Consider the following 25,741-nt stretch of genomic DNA (forward strand, 5'->3'; position numbering starts at 1 on the left):
GCCAGAATATGCCGAGTGTGTCCACATCGGAAACACCGCTGTCGGTGTGTGTGTGTGTGTGTGTGTGTGTGTGTGTGTGTGTGTGTGTGTCTCTCTCTCTCTCTCTCTCTCTCTCTCTCTCTCTCCAACCGTCCTTGGCTCAGAGTATCCTAACTTTCCTTATAAATTGACGGATAGCTACAAGTACCTTTCACTTTCAGCATTGCCTTTCGACCAGGGAGTAGTAAACTAAGCTACTCCCTGCTTTCAAAAAGCACAAGAGAGAAACACAAGCACACTTCATAGAAGAACAGGCACAGTAGAAGAACGCCAAGAAAAGGTTTGTTTATCACTACTATTATTAGTGTGACAGTTGACACCCTGCAAGTGCATGCACTGGTTGTAAAAATAATGCATGCATGGCAACGAAGTGCGGTGTCATCATCATAATCATGCATGACGTCAGGCGGCGATCGATCACTGAACGTAAATAATTTAATTTTGTGCAACTCAAAAAGCATTCGATAGATTTGATTTTCAACATCTGATCTGAAGTATATTTCCCCAATGAATTACAAGTGTTATTACTAATACTACTACAGTTTGCACCAAGTGATATTGAACTAGTGACTCTCGAATAGTATGCCTGTAACACAAAGTAAGAAGTAATAGCTGTTGGATGTTCGAGCTACTATACGGTGTGAATTTCTATTCTAGTGCTTCGTACTATGAGGTGCAGTCATGTCTGAATTCGATGGTCGTAAAGTAGATCGTCTGGAAGGATCAGGATCTGGCAAAGGAGGATTGTTCATTCGCAAAAAGCAAGCTGCTTCTTCTAGTGGGGAATCTCACGTCTTTCAGAAGCCTGACAGCAAAGGGTCTGTGCTTGGGCTGCAGCAATTAGCAGAGAAAAGGAGAGCGGAGCGTGAACAAGAGCCTCGATCCAGCCACGAGCCTGCTCCTAAGGCATCGTATTCGTCAAGGCACGAACATGGCCGAAGTTCACGTCGTTGGGCAGACAGTGGAATGGGCTCTAGTCGTGGTGACATGAGAGACACACCTGGTAGTGAGAGACGTAGTGGCAAGTGGTACGATACACCTACACCTAGGCACCGATCTAAAGGTACGTCTTGCACACACACACACACACACACACATGCACACACACACACACACACACACACACACACACACACACACACACACACACACACACACACACACACACACACACACACACACACACACACATGTACACACACGCACACACACCACACACACACACACACACACACACACACACACACACACACACACACACACACCGTATCCTTCTCTAACAGCACGCCATATTTGAACCGCTCTCTTTCATACCGGCTCTAGAATAATTGTTAAGTTTGGTAAATGTAGGACTGGGGACTGTTTCATAGAGTTCAACAAGTGGAGTCGAATGATCTTTGTCCGAGGGGGCTGCAAAGTATTGTTCGTTAGGTTTCCCCAATTGAACATGCGCCATACAGCTTCCCTTCCTACTGATGGCACCGCTGAATCCAGCCAGCCCGCCGCATACAATTTTTAATGTAAAACGGTCGAGCTTGTAACAGTGCTGCATGCCAAAACCGTCTGACTCCGTATACACAGATAATGACTCCGTATACACAGATAATGACTCCGTATACACAGATAATGACTCCGTATACACAGATAATGACTCCGTATACACAGATAATTATAAGTTTTCACATCACTACTGTTTATAATTCATTGTGCTGGGTCAGTTTATTTTTGCCCGTATTCCACCTGATGAGAAGGCAGTGGAAGTACTAGTAGAAGAGCTTTGAGGATGTTGCTTGTGAGGAGCCATAACCTTGTTCTTTTCTTGAGTTTTATTACGTCCTAACCAAGGCCATTCGACTCGGCCCGTCGAAGATGAATTCTACAAAATAGACCCCAGTCATGCACGCAGACGTATTATGCTTTCAGCTTTCTTAGCCCAGCACAGCAGCCTTTTTCCGAGTGGTCATTGTATTTACATTATGACCAAGTCACGTCTTGCTTCCTACTCATATCTCTCAAATGGAAGTCACCAGGCTGGGTGTAGCGGCATAGAGTCTTTCATGAAGCGGAAATGGAATAGTCGTTCAGACAGTTTCCTCTTGTGTTTCTTGTGTTGATGCAGATGAAAGGACTCCGTCTCGCTCATCCTGGGACATCGACGATGGTGGCACACCGTCCAGGAATGCATGGGACACACCCGGTGGCACGCCACGTTCGGCGCGTGATTCCGGAGCAGAGTAGGTTTCCTGTGTCTGTGTGCACTGCAGTGTGACCATTACTGTAGCTCCTTTGTCATGTGTGGAGTGTGCAGTGTGTGGCCATTACTCTAGCTCCTTTGTCATGTGTGGAGTGTGCAGTGTGTGTGGCCATTACTCTAGCTCCTTTGTCATGTGTGGAGTGCGGTGTGTGTGGCCATTACTCTAGCTCCTTTGTCATGTGTGGAGTGCGCAGTGTGTGTGACCATTACTCTAGCTCCTTTGTCATGTACGGAGTGCGCAGTGTGTGGCCATTACTCTAGCTCCTTTGTCATGTGTGGAGTGCGCAGTGTGTGTGACCATTGCTCTAGCTCCTTTGTCATGTGTGCACTTGTATGTACAGTGCTGCTCAATGAAATCCGATCAAGAGAGTCAATGGCCGCCAGGCGCTGTGTAGCCCCAGACCGGTGAACACTGGGATATGTGAACTAGTACAGGGCACAGACTTGATTCACGCGATCGAATTTCATTGAGCTTCATTGTACATGTATGTGTGTATGCGTGTGTATGCATGCACGTGTGTATGTGTGTGTGTGTGTGTGTGTGTGTATATGCATGCACGTGTGTATGTGTGTGTGTGTGTGTGTGTGTAACTGTATGTGTATGTGTATGTGTATGTGCGTGCATGCGTACGTGCGAGCGAGCCTGTGTTTGGTGCGCAAGCATTTGGGCGCATTGTATGCACATATTTTTGTATGATTCTAATCTTTCTTTGCATACTCAACATATGGTCTGTCTAAACTTGCTTGTGTGTTCACTGCAGCTTCGGTACTCCCCTCCCAACTCCAAGCCACAAGACCAATGCCTGGGAGCGCAATCGTCACAAGACCGGTGCAACGCCTAAACTTGCATCTTCAGCTAGTGAACGCTGTAGGTGATCAGTCTGTTCAGATATGTGCATGCGCGAGCGTGTGTGTGTGTGTGTGTGTGTGTGTGCATGTGCGTGTTTGTCTGTCTGTCTGCATATGTCTCTGCGTGCGTTCGTCTGTGTCTGGCTGTGTGTCTGCACGTATATGTGTCTGTGTCTATGTCTATGCGTGTTTTTTTGGGGGGGGGGGGGGGGTAGGTAGATAGTGGGTTTTGCGTTGTCTCTGGTCTGGGGGGAGGATATCAACCTGACCTCCAATACCAGTTGTAATGCTCAAGTCATATTGATATGTCCTGTGTGCTCTGTGTGCATGCACGTGTGCAAGCGAAGGGGGTGTGGAGTTCTACTACTTTGTAATGCTTCTCACTCTGTTTCTCTGTACACAGCTGAACGTCATGTTGTGAGTGACTCGGCTGATAAGGAGCTTTGGGAGGCAGAGCAGAAGGTAGGTAGATCGTGTAGTTCACACTTCACAGTGCATGTCATCATGTGTGTGCTAGAGTGGAGGGTAGATACTAGTTTCACACTATATTGGCACAGATCATGGCTCTACATTGTGTACAGGTTATTCCCAGTCATGGTGTATTGACTGCTCACACTCCCAATAGCTTCAAGTGTTTTCCACTAACAGTGAGCAAGGTAGATTTCCACACCAATCAGTGTATTACTACAGTGTAGTGAATTTTACTAACGTGCAACGGGCGAGTTTAGTTGTAGTTTGTCCACACCAAATGAATTCTGACAGCGACTTGCCTGGTGTCAAGTGTAGGTGTGCCACTTTTAGCAGCAGCGTCAATCATTTTTGACACCTAGTTTAGCATATGACATACCCATTTCAATTCATTTTATTGAAATAAACTGGGAGACGAACATTGTTATATATTTCCTCTCCTGTTCTGGGCTACGATCCTCGCTGGGAGCCAGTGGAATACATATGATGATTTAGCTTGTGTTCTATCTTCATTATTTCGAGGGAACGTTGCAAATGGGATTCTGTGTTCTGTGTCAATCTTTCCTGGATTGTCGAAATGTTCAGTTTTTTTACTTGTGAGAATGCAGGAGGTTTCAAGGGGTTTGTTAGAGGCCTTGGGTATTCATTCTACGCCGGGTTTGCATTTCTCTGTGTGTGCACATAGAAACTTGACCGTCTCTGGTACAACATGGACAGTGGGTACGATGACACAAACAATCCGTTTGCAGGCGAATCCGAGGAGTACACCAAACGCAAGGAGGAGCAGCTGGCCCAGCAGATGAAGAAGAGAATATCTGCTCAGCGCCGCCAGATTAATCGGGTTAGTCTGTTCTCTTTTCTTTTCTTTTCTTTTTTTGCCACGTGCACCTCCACTCCCTGTCTTTCTGTCTAGCTCAGTTCATGGGTGTGCTTTCGTCTTACCTGTGGAAGATGTCCAGTGGAAGTGGGGAGTATTCCCAGGAGCAATACTTGAACAGTAGTTCAATTATTTCTGCTTGGAACCGGCTGTGGTACCATGAGGGTCTGGTGATATCACTGAACAGTGAACACTGCACCACTGTGGCAGAGGTTGATTGAGCGTGCATGGTGCAACAGGATGGTGCTGGGCTGCCAGGCCCGAGTCATGTGGCCAGGCGTCTAATGACGTGTCTTGTCCCATTACAACTGCCTTTTTATTAGACCCTGTACATGGTACTGCTGTGTTTCAAACCATGTGCGTCTTTATACATGGTACTCCTGTTCGTCTGATGAGTGTTTTTGAACACGAAACTCTGAGTCACGAGCAAGTTTTGGGTCTCTGTTGTTCTGCCTTGTGTGGTACTCCTGTGTATCAAAGCCATGTTCGCCTTTATACATGGCACTCCTGTGTATCAAAGCCATGTTCGCCTTTATACATGGCACTCCTGTGTATTAAACCATGTGTGCCTTTATACATGGCACTCCTGTGTATTAAACCATGTGCACCTTTATACATGGCACTCCTGTGTATTGATCACCATGTGTGCCTTGACTGGTTTGCTCGTGTTCATTTTACACAGGACTTGGAGAAGTGGGAGGAAAACCGCATGTTGACCAGCGGTGTTGTGATGCGCACCAACGTGGATGAAGACTTTGAAGACGAGCAGGCAGCTCGTGTGCACCTTCTGGTTCACAACATAGTGCCGCCGTTCCTGGACGGCCGCATCGTGTTTACCAAGCAACCCGAGCCCGTTGTTCCAATCAAGGCAAGTCATCCCTTTACATTTTATTACGTACATTTCTGCAACCCTTCATGTCAGAATTAGAATGCAGCTTTGCCTGTGTATACAACTCCACAATCTAAATCTAAGTCAACATCAACAACCCTATGCCTCAGCTGCAGTATTGTATACTGTACAGGCAGAACATTTCGTCGGTCAATAATTTCGTCCAACTCCAAAGAACGGAAGTTCGTCCGGTTGTAAATTTCGCCATTGGATCATAAGAGTGTATTGAAAAGCTGGACAAATCGACATTAGTCCGGCATTTAATTTAGTCCAAAAGCTCCTTGGATGAAAAAGACGAAATTAAATTCCAGACGAATATTTCTGCTTACAGTATACAGTACTACTTCGTACTACAGTTGTGCTCGGTGGAATCTGACCCAAAGTGCAAAACTGGCGCCCTGTACCAGTTTTGATTACATCATTGTATTTGAACATGTGTACGTCCAGCCGCATTCGTGCCACTTCCAGGGCGCCAAGCGCCGTGCAAAATGAGGGCGCCAAGTGTTCACTCTGGGTCGGATTTCACCGAGCGCAACTGTAGTATACTCACCAGTGGAGCCCCTGAGTTGTGTACAGCACAGGGACCAGGCATCTACCGGTATATCCGGTGTGTAGAGATGGCCACTTTACAGACATCATACCAACTTGATTTGGGATGTCGTTGTGGCCACGTGCAGTTGTTTCCACGGTGACAGGGAGCAGGCGTGCTATGCGCAGTCTATACGTCTTTGCCAGACCTATAGTCAGTTTCAAAAAGATTAGCAATCCTGGTGATCGCCCGGGGAGTTTGCCGTCTTACCGTATGAGCGCTCGAGCGCTGCCTGGAAAACTCACTGTGAACTCGAAGAAATATTCCGCGCGAAAGCATGAAAAATGACAACTCACTGACGATCTTCCTCGCATCGATGTGGAGTCAGAGAGGACATGTCGAAAGTGTGGTAAATTTTGACGAGCGGGATGCGTCTGTTTTGTGACCAAATAGATTCTTTGAGCTGCCGCGGATGCAATTTACTCTCACGATGTGACGAAAACGGCATCGACACAGACTCATTCCCAAGGCCTTGAAGTGGCAAAGTTATCCGTGTGACTTCGACGACATTTTGAGAAAGCAGACGCCTGTGAAAGCTGATAGAAGACGGCGTTGACTCCTAAATTCAAATAAATTGGCGATCTTCAAATACTAAAATAATTCTCAAACAGAAATCGATCGATCGCGATGTGCCGGTTTATTCAACAACACGTAGCTACAGCGCAATGACTTCCGTGTTCACTCACACGGTTTCAGTGTTGTGTGTGTTCACAACTTCACATGGCGTGAGCCAGTCATTCAAGTGTCAGTCAGTTCGGCAGGAAACGCGAGCTCCAACAACAAGTCGCTTGGCGCAGCCACCTTCTTTGTCTTGTACCAAAACAATGAAAAAAATGAAGAAAAAATGTTTGACTTGAAGATTTGTTGGGATTTGAACTCACAACTTCATGGTCAGCAGACAGCATTCATAACCACTAGGCCAAAAAGGAAGGGATAAATCGTGGGTTTTGATAACAAATCGATACTGGCTTCCAGGGCAAATTATAAACCATGGGAAAAGGCCAGAAACCTGGCCGAAATACTAACTCCTTAACGGTTGGTCCAATTGTTCCGAAACCTTCACAGAACAATTTGCCGTGCCCTAACAAGCCGTTTTATGTACTTTGTTGTCCAGATTTCCCTTATCTTCATACTTTTTAAGACCTAAACTTGATTGCTAATCTTTTTGAAACAGACTGTAGAGATATTGATATTCATGAGGTCATACTTATAGGTCATATTAATTTTATGGCTTGCCACGGCTGTAGTTGTATGGAACAGTACCAGGGTGTGCTTTGCCAGATGGCTTGTACAGCGACACTTGCACTCTGGGTATCACATAGTACGGGACATTGTGTACTGTTTCAGAGGGCCCTACATATATATGTTATATCAGTCATTTGACCATGGATACACAGTACCTTGGCTGTGAAGTGTTATGGTTCTTGGAGTTACACTACACAGAAGTTTCACTAAAAGTTGGACTAATGTGTAGCAGGAGACGGTTTAATCTGCTTTCGAGCTATGGCTCCAATTACAACACAAGTGATAGTTAGTATGTCTCTCCTCTGTGCTGGCCTTGAATGTTTAGGACCTATCAGCGGACATTGCTGTGATGGCACGCAAAGGCAGTCAGTTACTTCGACGACGTCGCGAGATGAAGGAGCGCGTCAAAGCCCAGCAGAAGCACTGGGAGTTGGCGGGCACTAAACTAGGCGGTCTGCTTGGCGTCAAAGACAAGGAGGATGATGTGAGCTGTCCGTGTCATCTGTGTTGTTTCCTGCACTTCACGTGTTGACTACTGCTGATGCTAATGCTGTTGTCGATATAAGACGCTCTCTTTCTCTCTGATCAATCTGCTGTTGTATCATTCTTGGCAACTGCTGATGCTGGTGCTGTTGCTGATACAAGACCTCTCTTTCTCTCTGATCAATCTGCTGTTGTATCATTCTTGGCAACTGCTGATGCTGGTGCTGTTGCTGATACAAGACCTCTCTTTCTCTGTGATCACTCGGCTGTTGTACCATTCCTGGCACCTGGCGTGATCACTCTCTTGTGATTCCTGTCTTCTTTGCGTTGTGTACAGGACTCCAAGTCTCTAGGGGCCAAGGAAGTCAACTACAAGTCCGATTCTCAGTTTGCAGATCACATGAAAGGCAGGCAGGGTGCCTCCAGTGAGTTTGCCAAGAAGAAATCAATCCGGGAGCAGCGCGAGTTCCTGCCCATCTTTGCTGTTCGCAGTGAGCTGCTGAGCATCATCCGCGACAACAGCATTGTTGTCATTGTGGGCGAGACAGGCTCTGGCAAGACCACTCAGCTAACACAGGTAGGCCATTGTGGTACTGATAGTCTGATATCCATACTTTGACACAGTAGCACGTTCAGTATATCGGTAGCAAGCTGCCAAGGGCCATGGGAATCTCTACTTTATGGCCAGGGTGCTCTTTAGACCGGGGGCACAATGACAAAGTGTGTACAAAGTGCGTACAAATCTGCTGGACGAAGTGGGTGCAGGGCTGTTTTTATATCTTCGAAAGCACCAGCACTACAGTTCTCTTTGAAAGCACCCATTTCATCCAGAAAATGTATGTGTATGACCTCACTGTGACATTGTACACACGGTCTATAAGTAATTAGTTACATGCATGAGGGAATCATGCCAGACAGTGGTACTGCCCAGCAGCTCGTGCATGTATCCCTTGCTCTGCACACCTGTCTGTACGTATGCATTCTCTCTATGTCTCCCTCTTTGACTGGTTTTTAGACCATCCGTGTCATTTGGTGTGTGTGTGTGTGTGTGTGTGTGTGTGTGTGTGTGTGTGTGTGTGTGTGCGCGTGTGCGTGTGTGTGTGTGCTCACGTGGGGTGTCTATGCGTCCTGTGATTATGCTGCGTACAGTACATGCTAGAAGAGGGGTACGGTGATCGAGGCATGATCGGGTGCACACAACCGCGTCGTGTGGCCGCTATGTCTGTAGCTAAGCGTGTATCCGACGAGCAAGGCGTGCCACTCGGGGACCAAGTCGGCTACTCTATCCGGTTTGAAGACGTCACAACAAAGAAGACCAAGATCAAGTACATGACGGACGGTATTCTGCTGCGTGAGTCTCTTCGAGATGCTGATATCGACATGTACTCTGTGGTCATCATGGACGAAGCTCACGAGCGCTCACTCAACACTGATGTGCTGTTCGGTCTGTTGAGAGAGGTGATCGCGCGGCGTAACGATTTGAAACTGATCGTCACCTCGGCCACTATGGATGCTGGCAAGTTTTCGACATTCTTTGGAAACGTGCCAATCTTCAAGGTTAGAATTCACCCCCCCCCCCCCCCCCCTTATAGTCACATATACTGCACGAGGAGAATTTTCCTTTGGCAAGTAGGGCAGTAGCAGAGTGTTTGTCGTTTAGGAATTAGAACCACTTCTCCCTCTACTTGTCCTTGCATGTTCATGTACTGATTGTGTTCATCCTGCACACAGGCTGCATTGCATGTAATACTTGTACCGTAAAGTACTGTTGATCTGCTCCCTCTGCTCTCCCTGTCGGCTGTCTACGTACCAGTGGGAAATGACTTCAGTGTATAGTATAGTATGCTATATGTCAAGGGGGCAGCGTTGAGCTGATGCATGCATTGCAGTCCACACTACTACAGCACTGCTCAATGAAATCCAGCCGCGTCACTCAAGTAAGCGCCGGGCGTTGCGCAGCCCTAGTAGACCTGCGTACACTGGGCTGCGAAATGGTGCAAGGCGCAAACTTGAGTGATGCGGCTGGATTTCATTGAGCGGCACTGTAGTATATGGGAAGTGCAGGCATTCCTGTGGATCTAACTCTGCACAATCCAGCACCGCATGTCTGACCTTTCGCACCGTTGTGCATCGTACTTCACTTGACAAGCTTGCTCTAATTCCCACTCCCTGCCCTAAAAGCAGCTGGGAAGCAGCTAGGCCTAGAAGCAACACAACGTGGGGGTGGGCAAATAGGTGCTACCGGTATTGTATTCTCTGCTGTATGGCTCTATCTCCGGGATGCTGAGTATGCTTAGCACTTACTCCATACAGATAAAGCTAGAAAGTGATGACTTCAGAAGTCAACCAATAACGACGAATAAGGACCGTTCTGGGTCCACTCTGCCCCTTGCGAAGTACGGTACCAGTATGCGGTGTGTACAGTAGGCCCCTCACGTCGCATGCAGGTCTGAATCTTTCTGTACCAGGAGTAGGTCCCTGACCGGGAGGGCACTGTCCAGTCACTCCTGGTAGATGTGCCAAGGAAAACCACCCTAACGTGTACGGATCGGTATAAATAACTGGATTGAAGTAGATCCAGAGGACGGCGTTGCCAGGACTCTGGCCTGGCTGTAATGTAGCATTTTCATAATTCAAGCCCTAGTATTATTATTATTATTATTATTATTTATTCATATTTTAATAGGGCAGTCCCCACAGACTCAAGGTCTTCTTACGGGGTACCCTAACAGTATGACTCTAACATGAGAGTAACGTGTGTGTCTGGGTAAGGAGCAGTACACATGATGGTTGCTGTCCATAGCAATTGCACACTGGACCCTGTGAGCATGCTATGGATGTGCCGCTCGTGTGCATGCTTGCGGGTGCATGCTTGCGTGGGCATGCTTGCGTGTGCATGCTTGCGTGTGCATGCTTGCGTGGGCATGCGTGTTGAGCATGCACTTTCAGTGGGCATTATTTTCTGAGTGGTGCTAGTGCTGATAATGGTATTGGTGGTGTTTCGTTGTATTGTTGTTGTTGCCTTTGTGTGTGGTAGATCCCTGGTCGAACATTTCCAGTGGACATCATGTATACAAAGACATCCGTGGAAGACTACATTGAGAGTGCAGTCAGACAAGCCATGCAGCTACACTTGACTCCCAGCAAAGGTGAGTGCATGGGTGACCAGTTGCAACGCTGGCTGTATAGATGGGTGGATGAATAGGTACACAAGTGGCAGATGGATACACACGTCAATGGAAGATACGTACATGCGTGCGTGCATATGGCGGACGGACTAATGGTTACAGAGAAGGATACGTATCACGTATGCAGGTGCACGCGTACACGTGTGGAGAGGTAGGTGTGCATGATGATAGCTGGGTTGATGCACTGCATGGGCAAGTGGATAGGTACATGAGGGGGCTGATAGGTACATGTACTGAAGTAGGTACATGAAGGGTGGATGGGTAGGTACATGAGGGGGTGGGTCGATAGGTACATGCAGGGTGGGTGGATAGGTACACGCAGGGTGGGTGGATAGGTACACGCAGGGTGGGTGGATAGGTACATGCAGGGTGGGTGGATAGGTACATGAGGGAGTGGGTGGATAGGTACATGAGGGGTAGATGGATAGATACATGAGGGGGTGGTGGATAGGTACATGAGGGGTGGGTGGATAGGTACATGAGGGGTGGGTGGATAGGTACATGAGGGGGTGGGTGGATAGGTACATGATGGGTGGGTAGATAGGTACGTGAGGGGTGGGTGGATAGGTACATGAGGGGGTGGGTGGATAGGTACCGTAATGTCGCGTGCATAAGCCGGATTTGTGCATAAGCCTGTCTCGTGTAGAAGCATGAAATCTGCAACAGCTTTTCGCGTACAGGCCTGTCGCATGCATAAGCCGGGCCAGTACACGAGACGCGCCACGTGTCGCGTGCGTAAGCCGGGCTACTACGCAAGACTGGTGAGCGCGCCTTTTACATGTTCATGTTTGCATGGTACCGTACACTTGCACACGCGGAAAACGTGGGAAGATGCGGAAATCAACACCAGCAAGTCAGCAGTTTGCGCATACAAGCCTGGTCATTGAGTGGTGCTTGTCATATAAGCCTGTCTCGTGTATAAGCCTGTCTTGTGTACAAGCCTGACTCCATCACCGGCTTATAGGCATATAAGCCCCGGCTAATGCACGCGACATTACGGTACATGAGGGGTGGGCGGATAGGTTCATGAGGGGTTGGGTGGATAGGTACATGAGGGGGTGGTGGATAGGTATGTCATGACCCGTTGGTTCTAGATATATGCCCAGGTTCCTCGTTCCACGTATCATAGGCTTATACATGCCGCCAGGTTCTTGACCAAACAATCTCAAGAAATGAGACTACCTCACAGTTTTGGTCCTAGCCTCCATTCCTCACCATACACGCGATCAGAGCGCAAACAGGTTTAGATTAGTGGTGTGCACGGGTAGTCGGGTACCCGCGAGGACCACGGGTAGACGGGTGCAGAATAGTACCCGAAAACCCGAAGTCGCAGATGACATCATGTGCAGTGCATGTGTACAAATTCATGTAATATTCCGCATGTCTACCCAGTATGTAAGGGAAGGGGTGCATTGTGGTGTTACCATGGAAACATTACCCGATCGAGTACCCGTGCTACTGTTGCAAAAGAAGGATCCACGAGCGGGATTCGAACCCAGCACCCCTGTCTTTCCGGGACAGTGCCCTACCGATTAGGCTACCGGGGATCACACACACTCATGGGTCCTTCTTGCTACACTGCTCCCCCGCTCCAATAGGCTGTGTCCTCACGCCGTACCTACTCGCGGGGGGTCCGATGAGTCGTGGGTTCGAGCCATTGCCAGGCGCCAATGTTGCAAAAGAAGGATCCACGAGCGGGATTCGAACCCAGCACCCCTGTCTTTCCGGGACAGTGCCCTACCGATTAGGCTACCGGGAATCACACACACTCATGGGTCCTTCTTGCTACACTACCCGTGGAAAACAACCAGATACCCGAAGAAAATGCTACCCGACTCAGCCCTAGTTTAGATATAAGCCACTTTTATTGAATCAACAATAATTATTATCAATTGTGTTCAATAAAGATTCCGCCTACTTAGTTACTTGTCCGGGGTAGTCGGCAAGTCTACCGGCATCTCTTCTGTGTCCTTCGGTTTCGGGGTCTTATCCTTCTTGGGTTAACGTGAGTTTTTACGAGTTTTCTTTCTCGGTGGTTCCTCCTTCTCCTCCTCTGTGCGATGGCCGGCATGCCAGCCCAATATCCGGAAGGATATGAGTGCCAGAAAATCCAAGTCCAATTTCAGTTTTCGGACATGCCGTCCTTGATCTGGCCGCCCAACGCCTTCGAACAATACAATAGCCCTCTCGAGGCACTGCATCGTTGGGGTCTCTCGCCCCTGGCCTGCTTCCTGGGTGAGGGAGTTGATCTCCTCGATCATTTCCTGTGCCATTCTGGATAAGACAAAACGTCACGCCAGAAAAGAACCGAGGATTAGTCCACATTGAGTGACGGATCCTGGTCACAGCACCAAATGTCATGACCCGACCCCAAGGCCAAGGGTCAGTCAAAAGCCTGCGTTGCGAACAACACTAAGTAGGGCCGCCACGAAGTGTGAGCAAGACCCAGAATCCCAAGTGCACAATATATGCACGCCATCACTCAACAGCCCACCAAGAGTTCCATTTCCAAGGACCTACCTTGTAGATAGGTCAGAAGTAGTATAAGATAGAGGAGATAACAGCCAGGAAGCAGTGCCGGAGCGAGAGAACGAATGTAACAAAGCAGGGACTTATATTGATAACAACAGCCAATCAGAGCACACATACTGTACTCACTAGTCATATTAGACGGCGGGACAAGGGGAGAAGTAACGGTAAAGCGCTAGTTTCATAATTGAGCACCTCATAACGGCGGGATAAGAGAATGTAAGAACGGTAGAAGATACTAGTAGATTGCATTACAGTTGGAGAATAGGGCGCCAGATTGCTGCAGTTTCATAGCAGTTATATAATGTTGTAAGTGAGCAAGGCTATGTACTTATATGAAGTCATAATGATGTAGTGAGTTACCGTACTGCAGTGGTGCTGGCGCGACTCATCAGTTTGCCGAACGCTTGTCAGCTGGTGCCGATTACTCGCCTGCCAAGCTGGTCACAATTGCTGCGCGTCGTCGACCTCGGGTCACGATAGGTACATGATGGGTGGGTAGTTACACAGGGAGTGCTGATGGGTAGGTACACAGGGAGTGCTGGTGGGTAGGCACATGAGGGTTAGATGGATATGTACATGAGGGGGGGACGTTGAACTGTGCCTGGGTCATGCAACTTCTCCAAGCTCAATCAGACGTGACTACATTGCGAAGTGTGTGCAGGGTTGATGCTGTGCTCCTACAGTGTATATCTGTTCTTCTGTCATGCAAGTGTTTAATTACAATGTATTTGTGATGTTTGTTTGCATGTTGTCCGTAGGTGATATTCTGATCTTTATGCCTGGCCAAGAAGAGATTGAAGTAACTTGCGAGACAATTGCTGGTATGTGCGCTCAGACGAGCACACCTGTTTTCATGTATCGTGTGGTGGACTCAGGGGAGCACTATCCTTAATGCCATTGCTACTATTCTCTGCAGTAAATTCCTATTTGCCTTGCAATCTCTTTGACATCCAAACACTGTAGTTTGAAGTTGTTTGAAGTGGAAGTGACTGCAAGTCCTTATAAACGCAGTCCACAACAACTGTCTTTCCTTGTATTGAGCAACTGACCATGCAGTGTCGTGTACTGAAAGTACATGTGTGTGCTTTTTGTATTTCACTCTGTTCTTGTCTTGTTCTCAGACCGTCTGGAGAGCCTGGAAGAATCACCTCCACTTGCTATTCTGCCAATCTACTCTCAGTTGCCCAGCGATCTGCAGGCTAAGATCTTCCAGAAAGCACCGGATGGCGTGCGCAAGTGTGTGGTGGCAACCAACATTGCTGAAACCTCACTCACAGGTGAGCTCCATTGTGATTTGGTATCAACGGTGACGAGGCTTGTTTAGCCTCGGCCGTGTGTCGATTGTATTGCAGCTGGCCGTGACTGTATCGCTCTGCTCTGGTTCTTGCACACTTTACTATCAGGAAGGTCATTGAGCCCTTTGTTCACATACAATCCTAGACTAGCATTCAAAGGAGAACAACACGTTCCACTGGAACTTTATTCCTACTCCCAAGTTTTTTATCCGAAAAAGCACTTATCAGGCAACTTCATGAGCACTTTGTTAATATAATAAATACAAACCGTTTTAGGCTTGCTGGATTTCCCCGAATGTTGGTTGCACATACTTTTTACAATGAACCCCATGGTTAGTATAAAGAAGGGGATGCGACTTACAATCGATTGTGCTTTATCACTCAAGTGCACACGTTGAATGTACACGTCAGAGACCTGAAGATGGGCGTGCAACTTACAATTGGATGCGTCTTAATCCAGGGGGAAATTACGGGTAGGTTGCCTTGGAGATGAGATTCCTGACACATGGTTAGTGCTGCTGTGTCTGTCCAGTTGATGGTATCATGTTCGTCGTGGATTCCGGCTATTGCAAGCTGAAAGTCTATAATCCCCGCATTGGTATGGACGCTCTGCAGGTTTACCCAATTAGCCAGGTAAGGAGGCTGCTGCTGCTGCTGCTGCTGCTATTGATCAATCTGATTTTATCATCAAGAATCAGTGCACTGACATTTCTCTCCCATAGTGTATACTGACTTACTGTATTAATTAAAGGCCACTTATTTTGACGTCACTGAAACTTAGCAATCTCCGGATTTTCGTTGGTTAGTGACGTGAAATTCTATCGAATTCTGGATGTTGAGCGACTATATGTACTGAACATGTGTATATTGTTTTGCAATTCGTCCATGACATGTGATGTAACAGTTCAGAGCCCTGTACAGCTGGATGAGCATATATACACACACGCACGCACGCACTCACACACGCACAACACACACACACACACACACACACACACACACACACACACACACACACACACACACACACACACACACACACCATACAACAAAGTCTAGATTTGCAGGTCATTGTCATGGCATAACGTCTATGTGCACATGCGTGTGTGTGTGTGTGTATTTGAATCTTTGCCGGTTCTTGTTGCCAGGCCAACGCCAATCAGCGATCAGGCCGTGCGGGACGTACCGGAGCAGGGTAAGAGAAGTGGCCATGTGCCCATAGTGTTTCCATTGTGTGCCCATAGGCATCGTGTGTCATGTAACAATACATGTGCCAGGTTACAGTCAATTACAAAAACTTGTAGGTAGTACTTCGAGGTAAGTAAATTATAGGGCTAGAGACACAAACTCTTGTTTCCTTTACTTTCATGTAGATAGTACTAGTTTATTATCACACACAAAAAGCGGGCCTCAGAATACTGTTGATTGAAAGTGGGTCGGTCTAAAGTTACTCTAGACCAATCCTGTGGATACTGTGTTTCTTGTTTGTCGTTTCGCAGTCAATGCTATCGCCTCTATTCGGAGAACTGCTACAAGCGCGACCTGCTGGCCATGACTGTGCCGGAGATCCAGCGAACCAACCTGGCCAACGTTGTGCTGCTTCTGAAGAGTCTGCATGTGCATGACCTGCTGCAGTTCCACTTCATGGACCCACCTCCACAGGTAGGCAGGGCGACGCTAGCTACTTCCAAGCATAGCTCAAGCTACACTGAAGTACCTCTAGCCCAACTGCAGTCACTGCATGTACACACGTGACCGCTCTCTTGCCGAAAACTTGTGTCAGTTCATGATTACCATCTGGCATACTATTATAGTATTTGTGGTAGAGCTGCTCCTGTCAGCTGAAGACCGGTGAAGAGGGTCCAGCCTATGCCATTACTATACATGTACAATATACTGTCATTCAACAACTTTGCACTCTTTTTCATTGCTATCAAAGCACGGTTGGTGGGTTTTTACAAGTGTTACAGCCTAACCACCTGGAGCGGATGGCGTATCGTTCACTGCCTTTAAGCCCTGTCCCGAATACAATACAGATGTGCATGTACATGTACCTGCTTTGTCTTCTCTGTTTTGTGGCCATACAGGACAACATCTTGAACAGTATGTACCAGTTGTGGATCCTTGGTGCATTGGACAATACTGGTGACTTGACTCCGCTCGGCCGCCAGATGGTGGAGTTCCCGCTGGACCCAGCTCTTAGCAAAATGTTGATCTTCGCCACGGATATGGGCTGTAGTGAGGAAATCCTGGTAAGGCGCATGTAGTGATGCCTGTCTATCCTCGCTTTCTCTCCTTTCTCCTCTTTGTTTTTTGGTTCTCTGCCTTACATGTTGAGGGGTTTTGAAGCAAGTGCCGTGCAGCCTTCTGCATATGCCGCAGCAGATTTTGCCGGAGGTATATTGTTTTGACATTCTATACCATTTTGCGGTGTATCTGATCTACTCACCACCCACCACGTTGCAAGTAAGAGCTGCGCCAGTGCTTTGATGCCTGTGGGTGGTGGCGTTCCTGCGGATGCGGAAAGTCAGTCTGACAGACTCTCGTGCGAGCCGCGAAATTTGTCTTTATTGCACACAGTTGCATGGCTTCCTCTATTCTCTTGTTTGTGCATCTCCCTTACTTGGTTTGCATGTGTTCTGTGCATGTGTTTTTGGTAGATCATTGTGTCGATGCTGTCCGTGCCAGCAATCTTCTACCGTCCGAAGGGACGCGAAGAGGAAAGTGATGCAGCGAGAGAGAAGTTCCAAGTTCCGGAGAGTGACCATCTCACCTTGCTGCACGTCTACCAACAGTGGAAGTCAAATACGTAAGCTTGTCCATATTGTTCTGTTCATGTATTGTGTGTGTGTGCTTGGTTGCTGAATCGCTGACACTCCGTTTCTCTCTTTTCCGTCTTGCAACATACCTAATGTACATGCACCACTGTAATTGGTAGTGTAATGCTTTTATGCGTCTGCACTGTCACACACTCAACGGCTAGACCAAGAGTTGCGATATGAAAAAAAGCTTTTGTTGTGTATTCAATGCACATTGGGATAGTTGTGAGCTGTGTACTTATACGATCATGTACGTAGTTAAAAACTGTGTTGGCTGTGCTTGATGCTGCTGTTGCTGTTGTTGCTGCTGTTGCTGCTGCTGTTGCTGCTGCTGTTGCTGCTGCTATTGCTGTTGTTGCTGTTGCTGCTACTGTTGCTGCTGTTGCTGCTGCTGTCACAGGTACAGTGCACGCTACTGCAACGATCACTTCATACACGCCAAGGCGATGCGCAAGGTAGGTTGCTAAGCACACCTATACAGTCCATTGCGTTATTTGCATGTACAACGTACACTGTACTGTGAACGCTTGCACTATGACAACGGCTGGTCCAGATTTCACTGCCCGCCGCTCATTGCCCACGTTGAGGTGTATACATAATGCCATTGGTATTGGACATGCAGTGCCCGCCAGCATGAGACAAGCAATGGCTTGGTTCAGACTCATGTTGTCGTTGTTGGTGCCATTGTGATGTGCTGCAGGTGCGCGAGGTGCGCCAGCAACTTCACGACATCATGGACAAACAGAAACTGGAGCTGATCTCGTGCAACACACAGTGGGACATTGTGCGCAAGTGCATTAGCTCGGCGTACTTCTTCCAGGCTGCAAGGCTGAAGGTTAGTCTCTGTCCTAGTGAGACTGTTCTTCTGTTGAATTTGTGATGTGATGATTTTCTATTCACCGGTACACGTACAGTGCCATGTTCTGTACTTGATTACACTACAGTACGGGCTTCTCACTTCATTGCTCGCTGCTGTGCTTGTGTGATGTGTAGGGCATCGGTGAATATGTCAACTGCCGGACAGGAATGCCATGTCACTTGCACCCGACCAGTGCATTGTATGGTATGGGCTTCACACCGGACTACATTGTCTATCACGAGTTGATCATGACCTCAAAAGTAAGTAACTTTGACCCCTTTAGCACCCAGGCCCTTACGAAACGGTGTCCGAATGATACTTCCGATATGCTCTTACATGGTCGGCAATGCAGAAAATATCACTATTTCTGAGTAGATTGTCATCATTAGTTGTCTCTTAGCAGCCCCCCCCCCCTTCTATCTCTCTCTCTCTCTCTCTCTCTCTCTCTCTCTCTCTCTCTCTCTCTCTCTCTCTCTCTCTCTCTCTCTCTCTCTCTCTCTCTTGCTCATGTCCAGGAATACATGCAGTGTGTCACCGCGGTGGATGGCGAATGGCTGGCTGAGCTCGGTCCAATGTTCTTCAGCATCAAGGAGTCTAATCGATCGCGTGCTGTAAGATCCTCCCACCTGTTCACCCCTTCTTTCTCTCACGTGGTTTCGAAATGATTGCTAACTATGTGTAGCAGTAGAGCGTGAGTCATGTTGGTATGGTGCTAGGGAAGTTTACCAACTTCCCGATAGTGATACTGGAGACGAGTGCCAAGGCATAGTAAAGTGCTAACTGCTAAGGCTGTGTTTACATGAGGCGTTTCGACCCGGGTCAAGTCTCAACCCGCCATGAACACAGTTTGACTGGCACGTTTACATGACGCATCATTACGCTTGACCCGGGTTGCAAGATCTGCCAGAAGACGTTCTCTCGCCGGCGTCATCTCAACGTCCACGAGGACATGCACACTAACGTACTTCTGTGCGTATCTCGCGCCAGGTTTGAACAGCACTGCACATGCAAATTTCGCGCGAAAGGATTCACGTGACCATATAGGACTCTAGAAGTGGACTTTTGGCGGCATATCAGTATTTGACCCGGGTCAACTGTCTTCATGTAAACGCTCCCCTATTTTGTCTATCGTACAGACTTTCAACCCGGGCTGAACTCGACCCAGGTTGAAATTTCTCATGTAAACACAGCGTAAGGCATAGTTGCTCTGTGTGAATGGCACGGCTCAGGAAGGTGCTCACTGTCAATGAAGATGGTGAATTTCCGGTGCGGCCATGGGTAAGCCTTCACCCCACCAGAATCCTCATCGACTGGTGTGCGTCATTGTCTTCATGAAGTTGCAATGCTTGCTCTTGAATACTCTCGGTGGGTTGACCAATTGTTGGGTACAGGATAAGAAGAAAGAAGCCAAGGACACTGTCCGCTCAATGGAGCAGGAGATGAAGGATGCTTCTGAACGGTTGCAGGCACGCAAGGAGGAGGAAGATGCACCCCCGTCCGTCGGACCATCGTAAGCCATGGTCTTGTTTTGGCAGTTGGTACTGCGCTGAGATGTCCTAAGTGCTGCAGACTGTAGCTTGATCGTTGTATAGTGCTGGCCAGTAATATTCGACCTTCAGTACAGGTATTACAGATGTGCCAGACATCTATGTCCAATTATTGTGTAGCCCTTCACTTTCAGTTATCCCGGTAGTGAAACCAGGCACCTAACTATTGCTAAAACCTAAAAGGCATTGGAGTATGCACTGTGTAGCCACTCATGCCTGTGACACCGAAATTTTGGTACAATCATATTGCTTACCTAAAAGAAGGCGTGTGACAGTAATATACTTAGCGGTGTCATGTGCACTGCGCAACTGTTGCATGTGCCCATCCCCATGTATGTACTTGTACTTGTACTGATTGTACTCTGAGTAGTATGTAGAGCTCAGCTTCATTTCAGTTTGTCAGGATCGTGAGGAGAGGGTCAGTACAGTGTGCTATGTAGTCTCACTGCTAATTCTGACAGACTTTGACTTGCGACAAGACAGTGGGAAATGACTTTGACATTGTTGCATGCTTGTGTGCTTTGCAGGGTACGCATCGACACACCAGGTCACAGTCAGACACCTCGCCGTACTCCGCACCGCATCGGCCTATGATCTGATCTGCCCCACTGTTTTGGGATTGTCATTGATCTGATCTGCCTCGTTGCTGTGTTATTGTCATTGATCTGATCTGCCCCGTTGCTGTGGGATTGCCTCTGGCTGGGTTCGTAGTGCTGTGCTACAGCGGCGCGCTAGCTTTTTTACATCAGATAGTTAGAGTGTGTGCTATGCCACAGTGACGTGCGCCAGTATTGCACGTCAGCTGGTGTGAATGTGTGCTATGCCACAGCTATGCGCCAGCATTGCACTTTAGCTATACTGTGAGTGTATGCGTAGGACAGCGGCATGCCAGCATTGCACATCACTGCACTTTGGTTAGTGCGAACGTGTGCATGCTGACTAGCATGTGATGGATACCTTGGCAGCAACCGAGAAACATTTTCTCTGACCGACGTTAGACCAGCTAGATAGGTAATTGGCTAGTGGAATCACTGATTTCACTGCCTACCTTTTTTTATTACTCACTGAGCTGCTTGGAGTTCTTGTGCTTTTTATTTTTTGCTTACACATCGAAACTCATGAAACAAGACCAACCAAGTAGGAGCTGCCCTCCAGTTATACATTTGTTCGCTCTGATAACGTTATTTTATTTATCATCATCATGATCCTATGATCCTCTTGCCAGGTAAAACCATCCACTTGAGCATAAAACTCATGCTTTCTTTAGTCTCGTGAATATTGCTTTGACTGATGTAGAGGTTCTTAGTGAAGTGGTGGCCATGTAGCCTGTGTATAACAGTGCAAGCAATCCGCTCGCTGGGCAGTTGCACCTCACACACATGTATAATGCAGGTCATGTTGCATACCATGACACAAAAATTACTTCGAAGTAATTGTTTGCTTGCATCCGATGCATGGTTCCTTTGTGAACCAATGCTTTTATTGTGAGCTCGTGCGATATGAGTTGGTAAGCAAAGAGTTCGTACAGCTCTTTAGTCTCAAAGTAAAACAAGTTCACTACCATAATAAATTGCATGTGGATTTGTCATGCAGTGAACTTTGGCTTTGTGAAAAGTTGAACAAAGTATACCGGTAGTCATTGGCCACGACAAGTGTTGTGTTAGCAAAATTTGTACTCCCTGGAAATGTGGGCTTTCCACCCGCTGGAGAGACCTGGAAATGTGGGCTTTCCACCCGCTGGAGAGACCTGGAAATGTGGGCTTTCCACCCGCTGGAGAGACCTGGAAATGTGGGCTTTCCACCCGCTGGAGAGACCTGGAAAGCTTGTGTCCATACTAGATCATGTGTAACTTATAAAAATGTTTGTGCTCAGACTACATGCAATATTTTGGGGTTTCCGTTCCTGATTTTGTTCAGCAAAATGCAGTGCCTTGACCGCATTCCTGTCACTTTGCCTTTCTTCCTGCCTTTACTCAGTACTACATGTAGGGTCCGGGGGATTCTGCTCGAAAAGTTGGCAGATTCTGCTCGAAAAGCAGTGAAATTGGCAAAACCATACAAACCTTATGGCAGGCAATTCCTCGAATTCTGCTCCATTTCTTTATCCACATACCAAACATGCATGAAACTTACCAGAAAAAGTACCGAATTCTGCCAATTTTTCTGCCGGCAGAATCCGCCGGACCCTGTTACTGAGCCACCATGCTCACAGCAGACTTCTGGACGTGTTCTTGTTGTGAGAGTGGAGCACACAAACACTCTGCATCGGTGCTTCGATCCCGAGCCAGGTGATCTAAATGTTCACAAAGCTGTAGGTGTGCTTTGGTTTGGAAAGCTAAACAATGAACTGTTTTGCATGTGCCTCGATGCCGCCGGATCACCAACCGCATGCACGTTCGAAGTAAAAGACATGTTTCATCATAGACATAATTATATAGATAGGTTTAAATCTTGCCATGGCCAGAATTAGGATACAGAATTAGATACAAGTTTTGTAACTCCTTCAAATTATTGAATAAAAAAAAGTTGAAACTGATAATAATTATACTTCTGTATCGATAGGTCAATTTGATAACGCGTGTGCCATGTTTTCCAATAATCAATATGCGGACTTCAGAATGCTCCGTCGTGCATGCAATAACACTATTGTGGCATATGCTATCATTCTCACTTCCACACATGCATCTCCCTCTCTCAAATTAATGATTTGCAAACTGTTGTTCGGCAGGCTTGAGTCTATTTCTTCTTCCTCTTCCCAGGGAAACCAGGCATCATTCCAGGCATCATTCCAGGCATCATCCCTGGCATCATCCCAGGTCCCATCATTCCAGCTCCCGGCATCATAAACGGCATGCCACCCGGAGCCGGGAAACCGCCAGCTGGTGTTTGGGGCTGCTGTTGCGCTGGTGGTTTCTGTTGTGCTGGTGGCTGCTGTGGTACTGGAGTCTGCTGTTGCTGCTGAGCCTGTCGCATTTGCTGCTGCATTTGCATAAGCCACATGAAGAACTGGAGCTGGTTCATTCCACCCGGCATACCACCACCACCCGGCATTCCTCCAGGCATGCCACCAGGAAACTGGGGCTGCTGCCCTCTTTGCTCTCCCTCCTTCTTGCGTTGCTCCTCTTGTCGAAGCTTGTCTTCAGCTGCCTTCTTTGCTGCTGCCTCTTGAGCCTTCCTGGCCGCATTTGGATCTGGTGGACATGTCGAACCACTGAATATGGTTGTGTCGCTATGGCAGCAAACTTCCTCGGCATACTTGTAGCGCTTCTCCGTTCCAGTCGTGTTGCAGCATTTGTACTTCATGCTTTGGATGCGTGTGCGCTTGCCCTCACAGCAGAAGTGTGTCGACGGGTCAAAGATACGGCGTGTTCCACAGCATGCCTGCGTCTTGCTGTTGCGTAGGAATGTGGTGGTGCCACAGCACACCCAGTCATTCTCACCACCTGGCATGTTCTGGATTTGACCATTGTCCGGGCAGCATACCTGATACTGGAACTTGTATGGGTCGTGGCTGTTGCAGCAGCGCTGAGTCTCCTTGGAGATGAGGTGCTTGTCGCCGCAACACTCATGAGTTTCCTTGTCGCCCACCTTGGCATTGCAGCAGAACTGCGTCTCAGCATTATATGCCGCTCCATCGCAGTACTTTGAACCTGTGCTCTTCTCACCGGCTGTCGGCGGTGGCTTGTGCATGTCCTGAATGTGGTCGAACGGCTGCTCACCCTTCGGGCAGCTCTGGCCGAGGGTGACCTCAGTGCCGGAGTTACAGCAGCTGTGCGTGGAGAACTGGAAGCGCGTCTCGCCACCCGGCGCCGTGCCCTTCGTGTTGCAGCACTTGTACTTGAGACTGTCCAGCTTGGTGCGTTTGCCCTCGCAGCAGTAGTGCGTGCTGGGGTCGTAGATGCGGCGCACCCCGCAGCACGCCTGCGTGTCGCTGATCAGGGAGATGGTGGTCGTGCCGCAGCACACCCACCGCTTCTCGCCACCGGGCAGGAAAGAGAGCTCACCCGTATCCGCACAGCACACCTGCGTGGTGAAGTCGTACGGCTGGTTATTGCAGCAGCGTGATTTGTTGGTCTCGATCAGCTCCATGCCACAGCACTTCACCTGCTTTGGATCGGCGTTCATGACATAGCCACCGCAGCAGACCTGCTTGGCCGTGTCGTACGGTGTGCCAGCACAGTCCTTGTACCCCGGTGGTACCTGGCCACCTGGCAGCATAGCAGGGCGCGCTCCCGGCACGGGCTGTGATGCTCCCGCTCCTGGCTTTGCCATCCCTGGTCGCTGAGGACCTGGTCCAATTGGTACAGGCTGCTTGTTTTGCGGCGGGGGCTGAGCTGCTGGCTGTCCGGCTGGCTGTCCGGCTGGCTGTCCTGCTGGCTGTCCTGGAAACTGTGGCATTGGTCCAACGCCAGGGAACCCCCCTGGGAACTGGAAGCCTGGTGGGAAGAAGTTCATCATCCCGTTGGGCATTTGCGGCATCTGTGCATAGGCATTGGCGCTGAACATCAGCGCCATTGCCAGTATCAGCTGGCACATGATGTTCTTCTGTGCCGTCCTCATTCAGTAATAACGTGCAGCAACAGTGGCTGCCAAATCCACCAACAGACGCTGCAGCAGCAGAGGTATCCCTTGGCGGTCAAACTACCCGTTACTGTGTTCTTTTCTTTCCAGATCAACGCAAGGTTAGTTGGAGCGCTTCCAGCAGCAGCAACGCACGAATAAACGAAGAAGTTCGACGAACTGCTGTTTTTCTTCCATCTACGTTCAACTTGCAGAGCAGCGCTAGCAGTATGAGTAGCAAGGTGATACGGCGCGAAGCCGCCATAGCTAGTGCTGCCTCAGCTCTACATTAGCTTATCACAACCATCTCCCTATCTCGACGGCCATCGGCGGTAGGGCAACCGGCCAACTAGTAGCAGCACGCTTCCCAATGCGTCCGCTCCGAGCTCGTGCATCGTCCCTTTCCCTGCTAGCGCTCCACTCCGTAGACCTACTACGTCTTGCATTGCTATCTAGCTCAGCTGCGCGCCCAGGTGTTGGCTGTGATGCTCACCATCGATATTCTCGCCGATCTCATCATCCTTTATCCTCATCTGGTTTGGCCACAGCTAAATCACGGTCAATGATGGTGCCCATCCGTAGACGATCACATCATGTACATCGAAGTAACTTTGTTGGCCTCGCTCCTATTTCTTCCCGGCTCACTACAACTACAACTACATTGTACAATCATGTACTTGCAGTGCAAGCTTCAGTCTGTTTCACTCTCCCTACTCACACTATGAAGTATGAGTATGCTTGTGATACTTGCGATACTGCCAATTGTGGTGTGAGTTTTACTGCAGTCATGTATTTTCACTGTTTCAGGGAGTCGTGAACTCGCTGATTTTGATACCATGCATTGCATACACTGCTACTAGTGCTAGACCCTGTAGATCACCAATGTACGTACTAAAACTTCTAAAGATGTATGCAAATAATTGCACACATAGATCTTCAGCGACTGAGCGCGCGCGCACCTGTGACCTATCGCACCGATGATGATTATGACGACCTTGCAAGCTTGCGCTGCACCAGCGCCGCGCAGACAGCGCTATGACAGTCAGATGCAGTGGCATCCGGCAGTGCACGCCACAAGCATAACACTTTGAACTCTCACCTTGAGGTTGAACCCATCTTGACTTTTTGTGTTGAGGCTTTGGCCGCACGCGAGCCAAGGTCAGGCGAGCTCCCCGACCCGAATACATGAGTTGGAATACTCTACTCGGATCGCTTTTGCGAGTTTTGGGAAATAGCGACGTTCTCGTT

At 48.4% G+C, this 25,741-nt stretch overlaps 2 protein-coding genes across 2 annotated transcripts; one reads left to right on the forward strand and one right to left on the reverse strand.

The window, feature by feature from the left end:
- The first annotated feature begins 534 nt into the window (after window positions 1-534).
- Window positions 535-21,243, forward strand: LOC135814977 (pre-mRNA-splicing factor ATP-dependent RNA helicase PRP16-like). The gene is made up of 23 exons (XM_065328186.1): window positions 535-1,102; window positions 2,159-2,273; window positions 3,055-3,161; window positions 3,546-3,604; window positions 4,296-4,451; window positions 5,170-5,355; window positions 7,536-7,694; window positions 8,031-8,270; window positions 8,843-9,250; window positions 10,731-10,842; window positions 14,172-14,234; window positions 14,535-14,690; window positions 15,241-15,341; window positions 15,857-15,903; window positions 16,208-16,370; window positions 16,796-16,960; window positions 17,369-17,517; window positions 17,928-17,982; window positions 18,228-18,362; window positions 18,521-18,646; window positions 18,902-18,997; window positions 19,778-19,896; window positions 20,461-21,243. Exons 1-23 carry the CDS (start codon window positions 721-723, stop codon window positions 20,525-20,527), a joined length of 3,366 nt encoding a protein of 1,121 aa, XP_065184258.1. The 5' UTR covers window positions 535-720; the 3' UTR covers window positions 20,528-21,243.
- A 1,085-nt stretch (window positions 21,244-22,328) lies between these two features.
- Window positions 22,329-24,889, reverse strand: LOC135814978 (uncharacterized). The gene has a single exon (XM_065328188.1). It carries the CDS (start codon window positions 24,491-24,493, stop codon window positions 22,670-22,672), a length of 1,824 nt encoding a protein of 607 aa, XP_065184260.1. The 5' UTR covers window positions 24,494-24,889; the 3' UTR covers window positions 22,329-22,669.
- Between the last annotated feature and the right edge of the window lie 852 nt (window positions 24,890-25,741).

This window comes from Sycon ciliatum, chromosome 4, assembly GCF_964019385.1.
Source record: "Sycon ciliatum chromosome 4, ocSycCili1.1, whole genome shotgun sequence".
In the NCBI taxonomy this organism is placed as follows: Eukaryota; Metazoa; Porifera; class Calcarea; order Leucosolenida; family Sycettidae; genus Sycon; species Sycon ciliatum.